The 19525-nt window shown below is 35.1% G+C and overlaps 1 protein-coding gene across 10 annotated transcripts in view; it reads right to left on the bottom strand.

The window, feature by feature from the left end:
- Positions 1 to 19525, bottom strand: part of DNAH5 (dynein axonemal heavy chain 5) — a 137699-nt gene that overhangs the window by 35162 nt on the left and 83012 nt on the right. For 9 of the 10 annotated variants that reach the window (XM_068196837.1, XM_068196830.1, XM_068196833.1 and 6 more), the window contains 10 exons: positions 15817 to 15993; positions 15197 to 15401; positions 14572 to 14714; positions 13714 to 13848; positions 12059 to 12181; positions 10813 to 11026; positions 9962 to 10185; positions 7783 to 7978; positions 3189 to 3361; positions 440 to 570 (listed from right to left, as the gene is read on the bottom strand). In XM_068196837.1, coding sequence (XP_068052938.1) covers positions 440 to 570; positions 3189 to 3361; positions 7783 to 7978; positions 9962 to 10185; positions 10813 to 11026; positions 12059 to 12181; positions 13714 to 13848; positions 14572 to 14714; positions 15197 to 15401; positions 15817 to 15993 — 1721 coding nt within the window. The remainder of the gene's footprint in view (positions 1 to 439; positions 571 to 3188; positions 3362 to 7782; positions 7979 to 9961; positions 10186 to 10812; positions 11027 to 12058; positions 12182 to 13713; positions 13849 to 14571; positions 14715 to 15196; positions 15402 to 15816; positions 15994 to 19525) is intronic. The other variant, XM_068196822.1, reaches the window with a different exon arrangement.

The raw sequence follows: 19525 nt of genomic DNA on the forward strand, positions 1-19525 counted from the left end.
AAAAGGTTGTCAAAATACTGAGATATATGTAGGATTTACCAAATTAGATGACAGGGACAAAGCTTCAACCTCCTCAGATGACAGCATTTCAAATATTAAAAGATTAATTCATAAAAGCTTTTTGGATAGATAACCACCTAAAAATATTTTCAGTACCATTTAATGTACTGTGTAAAGACTCAAAGATAACTTGACACTGCTAATATTCTCTCTCATTCTGTGAAAGAAACAAAATAATTTCCTACTCCAAAGATAGTAAAAATTGACAATTATTGTAGAAAATCAAGCAAATCTAATAAGTTTCAAAGGATTTTTCATGTCCTTCCACTCTATATGACGGTGATCAGACTACATTAAACAAAGAATGTGAAACTGTTTTATCTATAGGAAGACTTAAAACACAAAGTACTTATTTAGTTAAATTTCAGGTAATTCTCACCTTGTCAACATTATCTGGAAAGTGTCATAGCCAGCTATGAAGGATGCCAGTCTTGTCAAGCTCTGCTTTCCTGAGCCGCCAACTCCAACTAAGAGAGCATTTCCACGAGGAGTGCGAATCACACGAGAAATCTGTGTAATATACCAGTCATTTATTGCTACAATGTGTAAGAGTCACATGCAAAAATTCTATGCTGCCCCATTAATAAATTTATATGAGAAATGACAAACAAATGAACATTTTATGGTTTAATTAAGGGATTCAATATTACAATTAATATATTGTGTGGACATTTGTACTTTGCAATATTTACTCTTAACCTGTCAAATATTATGGCAACCATTTGATTCCATCACTGTGTATGTTCAGTAATCAGTAGAATTACATCTCCCACAAAGTAAATTGAGTTTACTTAAACAACTTATTTGTTTACAACAAAGTAAGTGGAGATTTACTGAAGAGTAAATCTCAACTGTGATTTCTTGGTGATGTGCTATCATAGCATGAAGGATTATCAAAATTGGGAAGGAAATAATGATTTCCCCAATACCATGACCTCTAGATAACTTCGGCAAGACTTATCTCACCAGGTCCTTTCATGGTGACCCAAAGACATGTCCCAGGCATGTGAAATTTGGGACAAAGAGTCTTCACTATTCTCTGCAGCAGGTAATAATACTGTCTTTATGATGAATTTTGTTACACTTCTCATTTACTTGACTGAAAACATGCACAGTATCAAGTATGAATATTTGATCACAGTGAAACATCTCCCAGTTAGATCTACATTTCTTTCCCACTTCATTATTTATCTTTTAAATCAAAAGGCAGTAGTTTCCTACTGCTCCACATTTCCCTTCAACTCAGGACTGTGCAATGTAAACAAACAGACCCTTTAGAATTCAGAGAAAAAAAAAAAAAAAAAAAAAAACATATCAGCATTAACTGTGAACTGCATACAGCACTTGTCCTACTGCCCACAGCCAAAAAACAATGCCATGAAACATGGCAGCCCATCAGCTGCAAGTGGACAGACCTTCACTGTACCCAGAAGAGCCTACACTAATATCCAGAGCAGCACAGAGCCGATTCCCTCTCAAAGACACAATAATACCAGCCAGCTGGTTAGCAGCTGGTCTCCTCCATATAAGCAAAGATGCATGGGATTGGCTTCTGTTCTCTTTATTATCTTGAACAGTTCTTTGATGACTCCAGAATTTCATCATGTCAATAAACTCTGAACACTCATTTACTTGCCCTTCCTCTAAGTGACTTCTTTCTAAGCTATTAAAAATACTCATGCCAATTTCCTCTAATTTTAAAACTATTTATTTTACATATTGAATGTAATGTATTTGTTATTGTCCATAGGTTAATGTTTCATAATAAAGATAAAATCAAGTATGAAGGTTCACTCTAAGCTTTATTATTTAACCAGAGAAAGAAAATTTAATTTGCACAACACCCTTGCAATATCACTGAACATTTCAATAATGGCTATTAGATCTGTTCCAGGCAGAGGCACACAAGCTGTTAATTTGAAACTTTGTTCTCTATTTCAGATATCCCTCAGTCTTAACTCATTCAAGTCATATTATGTCAGCTCAGATTAGGCATTACTTCAACTGGGCCTATCTGACTTTCTCTTAGAAGCTGTCTCAGGTCTACACAGTTGATCCTGTTTTCAAGAATTTAGAATCATAGAAAGACTTTTTATCCAAGCAAAGTATTTTGTATAAAGCAAAAAATTATAATTTTATCCAAGCAAATAATAATAAAATATTTCAGGTATTTAACATTTAGCTATCCAAAGAAGATATTCCTGATGACAGGTGGCTGTTCAGTGAAAAAAAAAATTTATTACATCCTAAACTTTTATATTTTTTTCATAGAAATAAATGAGCAACTTATTGGGACATGTGATGGTTATTTATAATTGTCCTAAAGAAATCCAGAGCAGAACATCAATAATTTTGCAGTGAACATTAGAAAGAAAGAGATTAATTTTGTGAAATAGCAAGAATTCACCCAAAAATTTGAAAACCACAGATGCAATGTGTTTGTCAATTATAATTAAATTTAAATTGTTTTTATATTTAATACTGTATTTGGGAGGATGATGCAATTACATATTCAGTTCTTATTAATTTTAAAAGTACCAAAAACCTCACTATTCAACTTAGACAATAGGGGTTCTAGTGTTACAAAAAAAAAAAAAAGGCTCTCCTTTGTATGAGGCCTATTCTGTGTGAACAATCATATCAAGCAGTGCGGTGCTGAAAGTTATGGTCAGTTCCAATCCATATTCAAAAGAGCTTTAAAAGTAGTGAGCATACTGTGGATCTACAAAAGAATTTTGGACTGCGTTAATTCCTACTCTGCTGTGCGTACTCCTTCAGAAGCAACCAATTATGTCTTAACCTGAATTTCATTTGACTCATTCCAAAGACAGGAAGGGCTCCCAGAAGAATTAAGAAGAAGGAAGGTTGAAATAGAATTAGAATGGCTAGCGCCATGATACCACCAAACATAAAAGTTAGGTATAAAAGCATAGTTCCATCTGGTGCATTATCTGAAAAGTTTTTAATAGGTTTTAATACCTAGTCACAGTGTGACAGATCAAATATTTGATAGCAATAAATTAGTTGCTGCAGTTTCAGAAGTAATTTACCTTGATTCATGCATACCCCTACTCAAAGGAGATGTGGGCAAGTGAACAACAACAAATGGCAATCCAGCAAGACTGTACCTTGACTAAATGAACCATAGCATCCTCAAAGAAAACCATGTCCATTCCAGTACCACGAACATTCTCATTGTATGTTTGTAAAAACTTATTTAAACGATTCCGTAGCTGATGAAATGAGGAGATTGGTTCATAGATTTTGGGAATATCTAAATTAGGTTCCTCTGGTTTCTCATCTAGAACAAAAAGCAAGTAATAAAACCTTAGCAGTTTAAAGAATTGACAAAGGTTCAATAAGGGGGTAAGTAAGTGAAGATAACTAGAAGTTTCACCACACAGAAACAGATTTATTATACATAATAGTATATATTAGATGTGCATATGAGAGTGCTGAGTACACACTGCCTGTAAGATATGGTAATTTCAGCAACACGATTTTGAAAGACAAAACGAGAAAAAAAAACTAAATAGCCTTCTTTCTCTTTATCTGAAACCTGAACAATAAAAATGATACTTGTTTAAGTGCTAGGAAAAAAAGTAGCACCAAAGAATGAAGGTAAATAAATACTGCAGTTAAAAATTGCAAATAATTTTTCTGTAAAAGAAAAACAGTCTAAATTGATTAAATAATTGCACTAGAAAAAACATACTCTTGAAATTAATAACTGCCACAACAAAAAAATATATTCACTGTGAATTAGAATGCATTTGTTTCCTTAGGTGATATGAAAGGCACAAGTCAACTCTCAAAGGAGGTAACAGTGCTGCTGCCTCATTCATAGCCTTAATCATGCTGAAAGGTGACATGCCCTCATTAATAAGAATTCTTACAGCAAATAAAATTACAGAAAAGTTGAGTTCGGCAGGGAACTCTGAAGGTCATCTTGTCCAATCCTTTGCTCAAGATGAGCCTTGAACCACCTAGAGCTGGCTCCCCAAGACCATGCTCAAATGGCTTATGAATGTCTCCAAAGACAGACTCCACACCTCTAGACAACCTGTACCAGACTGTCACGGGAAAAAAATAATGTGATTACTAATGTTCAAGTTCTTTGATAGATTTTATCCACTATGTCTATGTCTTTCTTGTATTGAGGAGCCCAGACTCAGACACAGCACTCCAGGTGTGGCCTTAGCACTGCTGAAAAAGGGAAAGGACCACCTCCCTTGGCCTGCTGGCTACATTTCTTCTAATGCAGCTCAGGATGTCACTAGTTTTTTCTTCCTGCAAGTGTACACTACTGGCTCATGTTCAGGCTGGTGTCAACCAGCACCTCCAGGTCCGTTTCTGCAAAGCTGACTTGTAGATGGGTGACCACGAGTGTATACTGGTGTGTGGGACCTTTCCTCCCCAGGTTCAGGACTTTCCACTTCCCTTTGTTGAATTTTATGGAGTTCCAGTTAAGGTCCATCTGGGAGCCAGCACAACCTCTGGCATATCAACCACTCCTCCTAGTTTTACTTCATCTGGGAACTGGCTTGAGGGTGCACTCTGCCCCATCACCCAGACCACTAAAAACAATTTTGAGGATGACTGGACTCTGTGCTGACCCCTGATGATAGTAAAAGGGTTTAAAATCATGGGGATTTGGGAAGTTAGAAGGAAAATTAAGCTTAGTAGGCCCTGGGAAAATACCCTGGGAAAGTATAGGCCTTATACTTGTTTGAACTTCACCTGTGTAGCTGGTATATGATAAATGATGGAATTGTCAGATGTGATGATTGTTTAGTAATTAAATATAATTACTGTTTAATCGTAAGAATAGTCATGGGAAACTGTGGTCAGGGGCTTGAGAAAGATCACGAGAAATTTAATCTTGGATAAAGTCAATGTATACAATAGAGCAATGTAAGTTTAATAATTAATATGTAAGTTATATAATGATAGACTATAAAATATGTTCAGCTTGAAAGCCATGTCGGAGTCAGATTTGGGTTTGTACCCCTGATTCCCAGAGCTCTGCAATAAAAACACCTGCATATAATCATATCCTGTGATTATGTGTTTTCCTGAATGCTAACACTGGGACACGCCATTAGTTACTGGTCTCCAATTAGACTTTGAGTCACTGATCAACACCGTCTGGGCTTGACTATTCAGCAATTTTCAATCCATTTCACTTCTCATCCAGACCATATATCATTAATAAATGACTGACAAATCTCATTGAAACAGTGCCAGCAGGCAGACAACAGGGGGTTTTTGGTTGGTGGTTTGGATTTCCTAAAAAATAATACTAGTACAGCACTAGTAAAATTTTGATCTTATTTACATACATTTAGCTCAGTTAGTTTCAGGATTTCATGATCTGTATATGCTACAGGATGTATTTTTCCAGTTATCCTAATCAATCAGTTTTGCTAAGCCTCTTCTAACTTGCTGAAGAAATATATAATGGAGAACATTATCTCTACTTGGTAGAATTAAAATCAATTAAATAAGTCATCCCAGTAAAATAAGTATTTCCCTAAGGCTTAGCAAAGCACTAGAAGTCAATGTGAAGGTAAGGGACAAAAAGGTGGCAAAAAAACTCCAACCCCAACCAAACTCTACTGTATTTAGAATAGTGTCGGTAACTTCTTTCTTGTTTCAACTTTTTTCTCTCCATTTCCTTTCCATTGCACCATTCTAATGCTCATGCAGTTTCAAAGGAAAAAAAAACAACAGAAAAACAATAACAAAACTAACACTCAAAAATACATATCTAAAAACATAGTTTAAGAAAATCACATTTTACCACAGAACCCACTCTCTCAAGATACAATTATTTCTCTTTCAGCTGTCCTTTATATTGCATATTTTGTTTGCTTGAAGTCACCTTAATTTCAGAATTTTTAGCTCTATATCGCTTCTGCATATGAATATGCCTCTAGATTAAAAGCTAATTAAATCAACTCATTTCTTATTTTAACCTGTAAAAGCACTGGTTAAACAAAAGGAGGATTCCACGTGAAAATAAATTTCTTACAAGTTGAGTAAGACATTTAAACAAATTAGCAGCTAAGAAACTAATAAGAAATACATCAAGGAGTTAAACTGCAGTGATACTTTTACAGTTTTGAAACATTTGAAATAATTATATCATCTTGATTCTGTTCCTACAGTTTTGTTTTATTATTAATGTCCAAGGACAGTATAATCAAGTACAAAACCTAAGAAAGGGCAGACTTTTCCATTATTTAGAGAGGCAGGTAGCAAAATGTAATATTTTAAAGTCTTGCTCAGTCTCAAGATTAATAATCACAAGTACTAAATAACAATGACAAAACCAACTGATAAAAACACCTTTGAATAGGTGAAGGGTCTTGAGATCACTAGCACCACTAACAATTCCTTTGAAACTAAGATCTAAAAGTTGACTAAGATCTAAATCATCATGTATTTCTCTCAGGGACAAACATATTGTGCTTTTACAACCCAGAGACAAAAAGGTTATGTAGTACCAGTAAACATATTACTAATCTGAGCATAGGGCTCTGAAGTCAATGTCAGACATCATTCTTTATGTACGTAAGAACTCAGAAATCATGGTCCTGCTCTCACACTTCCATTATAATGGGAAATACTAAATGTCATTATAGGTAAAATAAAACAAAATTACACTTGTTGTTCTTTTCATTTAAAGCCAAAAGCAGAAAGGGGGTTCTCAAGGCTCAGGATGTAGGTTAGGTCCTGAAATCTATTGAGGGCCAAACACAGCCTTTCTATATGAGAGTCTTCTGCTTCGTATTTAGATGAAGTTTCATGCTAAAAGGCACATTACAGGACAGATACATTTAATCTGTCACCAAGAAGGCAAATAATTTTGAGAAATACATGTATTATTTTTTATTTATTTTTCAGTTCAATATGATGATTTCTAGTGTGGACTTTTGTCACTGCCTTCTGTCTACTTCAATTGTTCAAGGAAAGGTTCAAATAGCATTGGCCATTCATGCCAGTCTCTTATTGCCTCCACTCTCCATCATTGCAGTGATACTAACACAGATAATAGAATCATCCAATGGCCTTACCCTAAATACAAACAAATGTTTTCTGTTCTTTTGCAACAATTAATAAATATTCCCAAGGTCATTTAGTGAGGTCAGTGACACCATGTTTTTTGTTTGAAAGACAAAAAAGGTATTGCTATAAATCATACGGGTTTTTAAAGAGGTTTAACTAGCATCCAGGAAAATTTGAATTAATAATCATTTGTTACAAAATCATGAAACAGTTATTTCCTAAAGTGTATTGGATTAGCCCAGAGACAGTATTTTTCTATCAGATTTCTAGGGCAGGTTACCTACATTGCTATCCTTTATCTAGTACTGCAACCCCACCATTTCAAGTCATTTATAACACATTTCCTTCATCATTTTGGAATAAAGAATCATGCAGACTATTTGGCGGTTCTTTCTGCCAGGTCAATTTAAATGAAAGCAAGGCTGTCCTACACAGACAACCTGGATATCAATACAGACTTAGAAATCCCATTACGATAAAAATGTGCCACAGCTGGTAACATAGACTACCTTCAAAGTCACTGAACAAAACAGACATTTTTGATTTATAACTTAGTATGAGATTTTACAACATGTTTTTCTTAATATCTGTGATTATTATATCCCCTTGCCTATTCTTGTCATTTCCATGATTATTACAGTCAATCTTTACCAGTCCTTGCAGGTGCATCCCTTAAGAAGTCAACAAAGACTGCATCTGTTTCATGATTCAGCAAAGCTTTTAGATCTTCAAATTCCTCCTCGATGAGTTTTGCCACAGCTGTGTGAAACCAATTAACATCTTCTGCGGTTGTGAAACGATCAGCAATAACACACTTGCATTCATGCTTCCACAGTTTTATCAGCACCTACGTACAAACAAAACAAAACAAAAAAAGGGGGGTGCATTTCACAGAATCACAGAAGCAGAATGGGCCAGTTTGGAAGGGACCGCAGTGGGTCATCCTCCCTGCTCAAGCAGGATCATCCTAGAGCACATAGCACAGAATTGCATCCAGATGGTTCTTGAATATCTCCAGTGAAGGAGACTCCACAACCTCTCTGGACAACCTGTTCCAGGGCTCCATCACCCTCCCAGTAAAGAAGTTATTCCTCATGTTCAGGTGTACCTTCCTGTGAATCAGTTTCTGCCTCTTGTCCCATTGACTGGGACCACTGAGCAGAGCCTGACTCTCTCCTCCTGACGGTCTCCATTTAGATTCTGGCAGACATGGATGAGGTCTCCCCTCAGTCTTCTCATTTTGAGGCTGAACAGGCCCAGCTCCCTCAGTCCCCAGAGGTGCCCCAGTCCCTTAACTGTCTCTGTAGCTCTCTGCTGGACATGCTTCAGGAGTTTTATGTCTGTCTTGTACTGAGGAACTTATTCAGCTTGCAAAAAAACTAAACCAACTTTAAAGCTTTGCCTTAATTTCTTAATTTTAGAATAACATTAACATTAGAAAATAAATAGTATTTGGGGGGGGGGGGTTCTACAGAAGTGATACCTTGAGCTTCTTATTCTGGCCAATAGCACTTTAAGATTATATTCAGTTAACTATGGAAGAAGCCTTAATCTAGCGTTCCAAAGTGAGGTGGATGAAGATTTTATTTCCTCAGCCCTAAAACCATATCCATACCAGTTAACATGTTTATGTATTGATAAAACACTTTTCTAACTGCTCATTAAGGAGAAGATGGGTGAAAATATAAGCATCATGGCACAAATAATTTCATGCCAAACACAGATATCACTCCCTATGCTACAGCCAAAGTAGTTAGAGAATAACAACAAAGAAATATGTTTAAGTGTTTATATTATCCCTTCTCCAAATTCATTATAACTTTAAAGTCTCTCTCCATTTGGTCACAGGATGAAAAAGGAGAGCCTGTCAGGCTGTTTATACCAGCAGCACTGGTTTTAATCCTATACTATTACCTTACAGTACTAGAAAAAATTCCAGATACTTCTTGAAGACCTTTTGTTCAGCCTTCAGCACTTTGTACAATTGATGCATACTATGTCAATCTCAGAACTAATATGTAAATTTATATGATAGTATTTTGACCAATTGGTTTTTTACACTTCAAAAGACATTGAGTGTGTATATACAAATACATATATATATAATCTAAGTGCTTAATGTTTTTGCTGCAGAAATTAAAATCCATTCTGAAGTTTAAATTTTAGATGCAGTAGAATTCAGGAGCTTATTCAACAGAGATGCACATTGTACATAAAGCTATTATATAACCCAAATATTTAATAAATTTTCCATGTTTACCATAAACATTGCTTTTTTCAGCACTAAATATTTCAGAGCTTAAAACTCTAAATGACTTTTCCTTAAAACAATTAGAAGAGAAATTATGTTTTACTGGAAGAAAAATGGAGTATGGAAAAAAAATATTAGTAATACTTGTCACTGCATCTTTTTAAACCATAAGCCAGAAACCATTTGTTAGACAGAAATTAGGCAGTAACTGAAAGTCTCAAGACAGTAATGGAGAGGAGGAACTATTCAATTTTTTAATCAATATATGAGCATTTTCATTGGGTTGAAGTAAGTTCATTGCTTCTCACTTATTTTCTCACTTCTTTCAAATAAACTAGCATTTGTCAGTAATAGGAAAAGCAGATAGAAGCAAACCATTATGACAAAATAAATGGGTTTTGTCATTGTTTTGAAACAAAGTTATCATTTCAGTTGGTGCTGTAATTGCTGGACTTAAACTTCTTTGCCTCAAAAAACCCACTAAGGTTGCATTTTTTAAAGCAAATTCAAATGCTGAGATAGACTCTCATCCCCTTTCCTACACTAATTATAATGAGGTAACTCATGTGCTGCACTTACCTGTGGTTCATTGATCACTTCCGACGTAGCGTTCAGCATTCCTTGCCAAATCCTTGAGAGGTCTCGAAGGTTGAAGACATAATGAAACTTGGCTGGCGTGGGCAACATTTTTAGCTTGGTAATCTGCCACAGTCTGCGTGACAATGGAACCAATTTGGCTACTGTTTTCTTCACATCATCTGAAAATCCCCGCTCACTACAGTAGTGTCCTTCTCCAATTACACCTGTGGAAAGAAAGATTGCCAAATCAAAGACATGTTAGTGCAACACCAAGAGCAATGATTATCTGAAGCTTCTGTTTCTTTTTTTTTTTTTCCAATCCCAAAAACCTTTTCAAATTTGTTAAAATGGCTTTCCAGTGTATATTAGAATTTTGATTCAGCCATTCTTAACACCATTCTGCCACTTACTCAATGGTTATTTAGCTTTTAATCAACAGCATATTAAAATGTTCTTTTTCTTACAAAATAGTTTCCACTGGCCTTGAATAACTAATCTCCTGCTGAAATCAGTATGATCCCATTCTTTGTGAAAAGCTAGTCTTTAGTCACTTATTCTTAGCAGCAGTGGCACCTGAGCAACTGTCCAGCATTGTCACTAAAACAATACTTTCATGTCATTCTTATTAAATCTGAGCATACCGAGAGTTTCAGATACATGACTGGACCTGAAAAATTCACAGATTGATGACATTGCAGGTGGGGACTGATTACTGAAGGAAAATGTGCTGGTAAACAAATCAGAGGGGAATTAAGCCTCAATTTTAATAATAATGTGTACAAATAGAATGATAAGGAAAAATCAACTACTATTTTAAAAACTAGATGGATACAAAACTAATTTCCCTTTACCAAAAATTTTGTCAATGGAAGAATTGGAAGGCAGAGTACAGTTGAACACTGAAAACTGTCTCTTCAGCCTCTGTGGAATATCATTGCGACCTCCCCCAGGGTGGATCATGGCAGCCAAAAACTGAATGTCCACGATAGTGGTAAATTCCCCAGGTTTTTCCAGGTTATACAGTCCTTTCTGTTCCATCAGTTGCCTAACTATCTCATTAGTGACCTGTAAAAAAAAAAAAAAAACAGGTTTTATATAAGACAATAATATACATACAACTGAATGAAACACAAAATATGTTTGAAATACCTTAGAAAGAGTATAACAATATCTTGTCCCCTAACCCTCTCTGCTTATTTTCTTCAGGATAAAACTGCACTGCAAATAAGCACATTTGGTAAAATCTAAGGATAAAAATCATGGGAGTAGAAGGGTACCCTTGTTTAGAGCTAATCATTCATACAACAATTTATTCTCACTTGAATGCAGCATGATTTCCATTGGAAATACTTCTGCCTTTTAAAACAAAATTTTCAGTTTTTCTAAGTCAAGCCCAAACTAATGCATCTTTGCATCTTTTTTCAATCAAGCCCAAACTAATGCATCGTGTTGCAAGTGATACAAAATATTTGTATTAAGTTTCATATATAACAATCACAAGCATGGTTTTCAAGCTGAAATAATAGAACTACTTCCATACAAAAGCATGCAAGATCCTTTTCTCTAGCTATAAAGGGATACCCTATATTTCTGTTTGACAAGCTGAAAAAACCCCACAGAGTACATCCTATAGCTATATTCCTGTAGAAATTCTAACATTAGTTCCAAAGCAATGTACTTCAGAACAACTTTGTCAATATACAAAAAGATTACTTCCATTTTGTCTGAAGCAGAGAAGACACTTCTTACCTCTCAGGTTTCACAGTATTTCAATTATTGCCCACAAGGTCAGTTTGCTATCACAGTTTGTGTGCCAAAGACTTCTTATTTTTAATTATAAGTGTTGTTAAAAAACATTATTAAAATTATAAAGGCATGTTCTAAGGACCACTCAAACTGCTTCTTGCTGTCAGCATATTTATTGTCAATTAATTCCTGACAAATTAATGTAGATGGGGTCTTTTAAAAGACTGTTTAAAATTAAAGTACTACATATCAATTTTACCCTATTCGGAATGACTTAGAAGCCAATTTTACAGTGTAGCATAAAAACAAAGAAAACCTTTTGTCTTCTTTTTTCTTCTTCCACAGACTAACCTGATCTCCCCATTCATTGACTATGGGCATGTTCACATCATCAATGAAGACTGTCATCTTTTTGCCTGCAGGTGGACCGTAAGTTGTGCCCATGCGCTTATCCACATAACTTTCTATTGTACGCTGTTAAAAAGCAATTAGCAGCATAGTTACAAAGAGCACTTCATTTTATACATAATTCAATCAAACATATTGATGGTTCTGTTACATAGAATTTTACTAAGTGAGGTTTAGACAGGGCATTTGCTGGAAGTTATTGCACTAGTTCAAATAGAATGTCTGAAATCTCAAGGTGTACAGCACTAGGCTGGTGTCTACAGTAGGCAACCATGCCTAACACTTTCAGAAATCTGAGTAGGCTTAAACTTTTCTTTCATTTTATTCATTTATCAGCAAAATTGATGATTGCTAGCAATAAAGATTAAATTGAAGATGTAATTCTGGAACACCTTTCCAGCAGGTATCAATATACTTCATAAAAGCATACATTTATAATTAAACTCATATATAAATACACTTGATGAGAAAATTTTGCCTAATGGTAGACCTGCTGGTAGACTGTTCTTGTCATCTTTCCATTTCTGTGTTCTTCTTAAGGTCCAGGTCTTATTTACTCTATCCTAAGTGAAAATTCACATAACCATACATAATTATTCTTCAGTATAATCCTAAATATCTGCATATTTACACTATGCTTATTCTCCAGTCTTACCAATTGGTATCAGTTAGACCAAGATTTTAAGAAGTCAGAGTAATTTTAAAGCACATGTCATAACAGAATGTTTTGATCTAGATTGTTAACAGAGAATTGACTTAGTCTTGTACATCTATTTCAGATGTCCTGATCATCAGAATCTCAGCTATCATAAATTAAATCTACATTTATTTTATAAAAATATGTTATTTTTTGTTTATAGCCCAATAAATAGCAGAAAAAAGTCCTAAGGAAATTTAGACCAAAACTACATGTTTTTATGTTATATAACATGTTAGTAGTTTCTACTATGCTATACAGGCAGATGATAGGTGATTCATCAAGCTTATATCAAAGTTATATCAAACTTGCAGCGCAGACAGTGCTTTGGTATGGCATACCAGACTGCATTAAAAATATTTCCCAAATATATTGCCAGGAGGTTAAAGACACTTGAAATAATTCAAATTGGCTTGGTAGAAATTCTGGACAGGCAGTACAGTTTGGGATTTAAGCATTCATAATTTTATGTAGGGCAGCTGCACTGCATGTGTTACTTTTTTAATGAGTAATTGTAATGACTAAAACTTAAATTGCAGACAGCCCACTTTTAATGACAGATTGTTGTGGGTAGCACTTATTTTACCCATGGTGTTTAGTGAAATCTAACAGCTCTTCCCAGTTGGTGAGAATGGACACATTTGACACAAAAACATAATAGGATGAACACAATAATAGACATGTTATTGTAAAAGTCCAAGAACAGATCAATAGGTACTGAAAAAGTTGAAAGGAACGATTTTTTTGCAGAAGTCTTAAATCATGCATTAGAATGCTTGGGCCATTTGAACGGGTTCTTTTTTATTGTTCAGAATCACTTTCAGAAGCATCCTCCTGGCAAATTATCAGAATATTCTCTGAATCCAACCATCTTGTATGAGAAGATTAATCACTACTATACCTGAAAAATTAATGGGGTTGTTGCAGATGAAAAATTCAAACTCTTAGTTATGTGCCTTTCAGAGTTATAATTTGACATAAAACCTTTGATTATAACAGTCTTTGCAGTTCCTTGCTCACCAATTAGTAGGACAGCCTAGACAAAGACAACATCGAAATAAGATGAAACACAAGAGCTGTGTATCTTGGCAAAGACTCAACAGTCCCATTGAGCTTTTAAACAGAAAAGAAACTAAAAAAGTTATGTAAAGTGAACTCTCCATGAGAGAGTAGAAGTAAAATAGTTAATGTCTCATAGATTTTTGCAGGCCTGACAAGTTAAAAATGTTTGCAGTTAATGGCCATGTCATCCAGCACAATCACACTAACAAGGAAAGGAGTTAATTATTTGGAAAAGGGTTTAATCATGTAGAGACTCAGTATCTGTAAAATTTCAATTGCTTATGTGACACAGTTTTGGTGGAGAATAGGGTTTCATAACCTAAAGCTATATAAATTCTGTAACTGCCCCATGCTGGCAGAGTTCAATCAGCAGAGTCAGATATAAGCCTCCTGACCTATGTGCTTCTCCCTCTCACATTAGTATATTAAAATATTGGTTCCATTCTGACCTGATCTCAGCGTAATTACAATTATTTCCACTACAGAACAAAGGGGCGAGGGAAAACCAAAGTCTGGAAGCAGTGACTATTCAAGAGTTCAAGCATATTTGCATGAAAATAGCTTCTGGATATACCATCTTATATCTTTAAAAAAATCAAGTCCTTCCTTTTCAATAACATAATATTTCATTGCTAATCCAAAACTTTTATCATGTGTTCTCTTGGCAGTGCTTTGATATGAGCTATAGAAAAAGTACCTTGCCCTGTTTTGCTATGGTTTCAATAAGGAAATCCATTCTCACATTGTCAACATTAGGCACAAGAATTGAATCATACTCTGGGGTACCACTACTGGGATATACATACTCTTCAATGTGTGTATTCCAGTGCATCCATGTACCTAATAAGAAATAAATTAATGTTTTAGAAATATTAGGCATCATCACTTCCTTTATTTTCCATTCAGTTCACTCATCTGTCTATGCTTCTGTCTCACGTACAGTAATCCCTCTCTGTGCATTCAGACTAAAATTTATAGAATCATATAATCATAGAATCCCTCAAGTTGTATCTAAGAGGCTTACTCTTCTTCCTACATAAATTATGACAACAACAAGGATTATATGTTCACTTGACAAATCATCACCACAAAGTCCATGCAGCTTTTGTAGCAATATATCCACATTCTGACTTTTCACTGGAAACAGGGAAAACCCTAAACACAACACCACCAGTAAAGCATAGCCATTAAAAAAAACTTGCTAAGGGTCACAAAAGAAGGTAAGCTATAAAATACTTCTGAATTAATTCTCTTAAAAAAAAAAGCACAATTATAAAATAACTTTTTAATTTTACCCCATATCACCCTGCTGAGTTACTAACCATCAGATGCCACATAAAAATCAAACATTGTATCTTCACTGCCTTCTGGGATACAGGGAAGATCAAGCTTTATTGTTGCATGTTGTCGAAGCCAATATTCCATTTTGCATCTGTCCTCCAGCTCTAGCAATGCTCCTACGCTCCACATGAGAGAGAAGATGTACAGCCTTTCCAAGTATTTTGGAGTCAGTTCCCCACTTTGCTCCTGAAGGATCAAGTTAGGTTTTAATTTTCAACAGCCTGAAAACTCTACTTGATAATCATTAGTAACATGAGGTTAGAAGTCTTCAGTCATATATAAATTTAGAGATGTCTTCAGTGATCAGACAGAAGCAATATAAACTGTTAACAAATCACGCAAAAAAAAAAAAAAAAGGAAAACTCTCAATGCATGCTCCATGTGCTCAATGTAAACCAGTGCTTAACATCAAATCCAAATGTGAAATTGAAAAAGAGGTCACATCCCAGCTATTATTTTCTAAAGAAACAAAAGGCATTCCTTACGAACCTGCATCTCCTTTGACATTCCAAGTCATCAAAGAATCCCTCTTCACAAAACTTTGTTACTTAAAATTATCTGCAATATGTTAAGTAAATGGAAAAACATTCACATTACCTACCTTAGCTGGGATAAGGCCCTGCAGCATATTAATGCTCTGCATAATCACAAAGGCTTCCAACATCTCAGTCTTGCAATGGAGAGACTGAATGCTGAAGCGGTACAAGTCTGAGAATGATGAAGAATATAGCTGACGTAGAATTTCAGCCTCTTGGAAGGAACATTTTTTCAAAAATCCCTGTTGCAAAGCATAAATTTAGTTCCCAATGCAAGTCTCAATGAATTCAAGTACAGTAATTCAAAAGGTTCGGGAAGCATGGAATGTTGATTTCTTCGGGGCAGAATGGGAGAAGGGAGAGGTCGGGGGGGGAGTTAAGTTTCCCTGCCCATTGGGCAGGGTTTAATTAACAGAAGGTCAAATTTTACCCAAGTATGCATAATTCCTACTGGATGTTAAAGATTAAGAGAACTGAAAAGAAAAAATTGTGTTTAACAGCACAAAAATTATTATTTTCAGGTATTTTTTAATCACAACAGTTATGAAATGTATCCAAAAATTCTACAAAGAAACCAAACAATATGTATGGAACACAATTTTGATTTATTCTACACGTTATTTCTAACGGGGAGGAGGATAACCTGAAAGATCTGGCAGATGTACAAAAAAAAATCAGGATATAAGGGGGAGGTCTGCTGGTGTGTGTAGTGTCCTTATTGTGTATCTCAGTATTTGTAACGTTGGATAAACACAACCTAGGTAAACTACCCTTTTCTTAAGATCATAGAACAGGAGTCGTTCTTTGATGCCTTTAATTAAAAGTAATAACGTGATTCTTGGTGTTACCTTGAAGTTTTCTCTCGTCTGCAGGGTAGAATGCTTCTCATTTACATCCCATAAATATATTTCCTACATTAAATACAATCACCAGCAAAAACACTTGCAGATTCTTCCCCAAAACTCAAAATGAAATTGGGAACAAATTGAAATCAAATAAATTTGCTTTAAACATAGGATGCTTTGCTCTTATGAGAGTAGTTAAAGCTGGAACAGGCTTCTCAGTGAGCTCCTGAAGTCTCCATCTCAGAACTCAACAGGACACAGACTTCAGCAACCTCCTCTAGATTGACTTGACTAATGTTGTATTCAATATTACCTCTAGAGGTTCTTTCCAAACTCAACTATATTGTGCTTCTATTATCCTTTCTATTACCTTCATAATATTTTGAAATTCTACTTTAACTTCCCAAAGTAAACAAACTTTGAGACTGATTACAAATAAGTATATATATGAAAAACCTTTCTAGAAATGGGTAGGTGGAAAACAAAGTGATAAAAATTAAAAGGCAGAAGTATTTAAAACAGATATCCAAAATTCACTGATTGTTCAAAAAATATTAGGGGTTAGCAGTAAAGCTGATAAGATGCATTTGCTTTAGGGAAGGTTGATGAGTAATGGATCAAATACCTTTCATTTCTTTGCAAAAACTGCTTAAGAAGCACATTACATGAGAACAGCAACATGAACTTGAGAACTATTTCACTGAACTTGGAAGTTACATATGTCATAATAATGCATCCAAGTAGGCAGCTATATTTATTTGTTTGCAACTGGTAAGGATTGAAAATAAAAATATATACAACAACTCCCTGAGTTACCCATATTTATCTTTAATCATGTTTTAAAGTTCTTCTGAAATATCAATGAATACTGTTTCTTTCATCATCTGAGAATCAGCAAGGTTAACATCTGCCCTGACCTGTTGGAATATGAAGTGTATTGCATTACAAAGTAGATTTAAAGGGAGGTATACTGAAAAAGCCATCAAGACATTTTATCTATGATGTAAGACCAAACCAAAACCCAAAGAAATGCTATTAATTAAATAGCATTTATTATCAAATTACAAATAACAATAGACTGCAATTTTATAGCAAATTTTGTAAGGGGGAAAGGAAGAGAAGTTGGAAAGGTTACTTCATGGTGAATTGAACATAATTTTGCTTATGTAATCCAAAATTTGAAAAAAAAAAAAAAAAAGTTTATTTTCTTTAGTCTGTTTCTACCACCAAAATATACTAAAACCATCAGGTTATGGATTAAGGAAAACTAGTTTCATACAAATCTTCAACACAACTAAATTTAGCCTGCATCTCACTTGTGAGGAGGTAAATCTTGAGTGACAATCAATGCAAAATAAAATTATTTTCTCTCTGCTGTCTTTGCAGCTGAATCTTTAGCACAATCTTTAGCATTCAAGAAGTGGTTGTCTGCAAACTAAGCAATGCAAGGAGGCAGAGCTGTGAGAACCTAACATCAGTAGGCCCTATACAGTGTTGTAAGCACAGAAAGGAATAACACAAGTGAAATCTCAGGGGAGCCACTGTCCTAGATTCATAAATTATACTTACACTTTCCTGAGTATCCATATTAGTTTAAATAATTTTAAAAAAAGTAAAACTTGGCAGTAACATACATAAGGCACTTGTATTGACTGCATGTATTTGCATTGGTAAAACTGAAGTTTTGCCAGACAATTTTTTACGAAACTTGTTAGACACTTTTTTCATAATAGGACTACAAATATTTTGGACTTGGCAAAGGAACTCATCAAATGAATTAGTGATGATTTTTAAGTGTTGCAGAGACCTGTGACTGAACAGAAAATTCCATGTGATTTAATATCATTAAATAAAAGTTTCAGACACTACTAGAAAAATATAGTATCAGCCCTCTGCAGCAACCCTTACTTCTTCACAAGCAGCAAACCTCCAAGTTTGCAACAAGTCAACAGGAAACGGGTGTTTCCAACACAGGAAGGATTATCTAACAACAACCTCGTTTCTTTTCCTCCTAGTGGGTTAAGCTTAAGCAGGATTCTGGTGCCTTCCCTATTAGGTCTTGCTGTCTCCTCACCTATTTTCAGGGCATTGTACCTGACCGGCCATTTCAGATCCACAGGTGGAAAAGAAACCCTGTATCTGTTGCCAGAAATTACACATTTACAGCCTTCCTTACCTTGGTGATTTCTGCTCACCAAAACACGTCCCCTGGCTTCACTTTTCCCAGAAGAGCTCCACTGCCTCCAGTCCCAAAGAGAGGCACCAGGCACTGCCTTGCACTCAGGGCTTGGACTACAGCATACTGTCTCTTTCAATTTCTGTCTGGGTTGAAACCTCTAATTTGCTAAGGACAGTGGTTCTAGGCAGTGCCACAAGCCAATTTTCCTCTGTTGCCAGACAAATCAAGGATTTAGGGACAAGGGATCTGCTTATAAACAGCAAGCTATATAAAACTTACAAGCATGAGGACCCTTACGGGTTAAAGAAATAAGAAATCTGAGAATAACATAGAGTAATCACTACAAAAGGATGACATCTGAAAGTTAATGTGAGGCCACCTGTATTTTCATAGGATTAGTTAAGCAACACTAACTAGGTGAGGATTTGTTGCATTTTCCAATGGTATCCTATTTGATTTAGGAAATGAAATGACTGAATGAGACTGTAAGACATTCATCTTTAAAAAACTTGTTCATGTGATACATTCTAGGAAGGAGGACAGTAAATTTTAGTCTGTTAGAAAATTTAGTCTGTTAGCTTTTAGTAATAAATTTTTGTCCTTTTGAGTCTGTAAAACAGGGAAGCAAACACAATACAAACTCCTGGATGGTGTTCCAATTTCATAAACAGGAAATCCCACCTTAAAGTTTAAATCCCATATAAAGGAATTTAATTCGGAATTATAGTGAAATATATGTGGGTTTCAGGG

This window comes from Anomalospiza imberbis, chromosome 1, assembly GCF_031753505.1.
Source record: "Anomalospiza imberbis isolate Cuckoo-Finch-1a 21T00152 chromosome 1, ASM3175350v1, whole genome shotgun sequence".
In the NCBI taxonomy this organism is placed as follows: Eukaryota; Metazoa; Chordata; class Aves; order Passeriformes; family Viduidae; genus Anomalospiza; species Anomalospiza imberbis.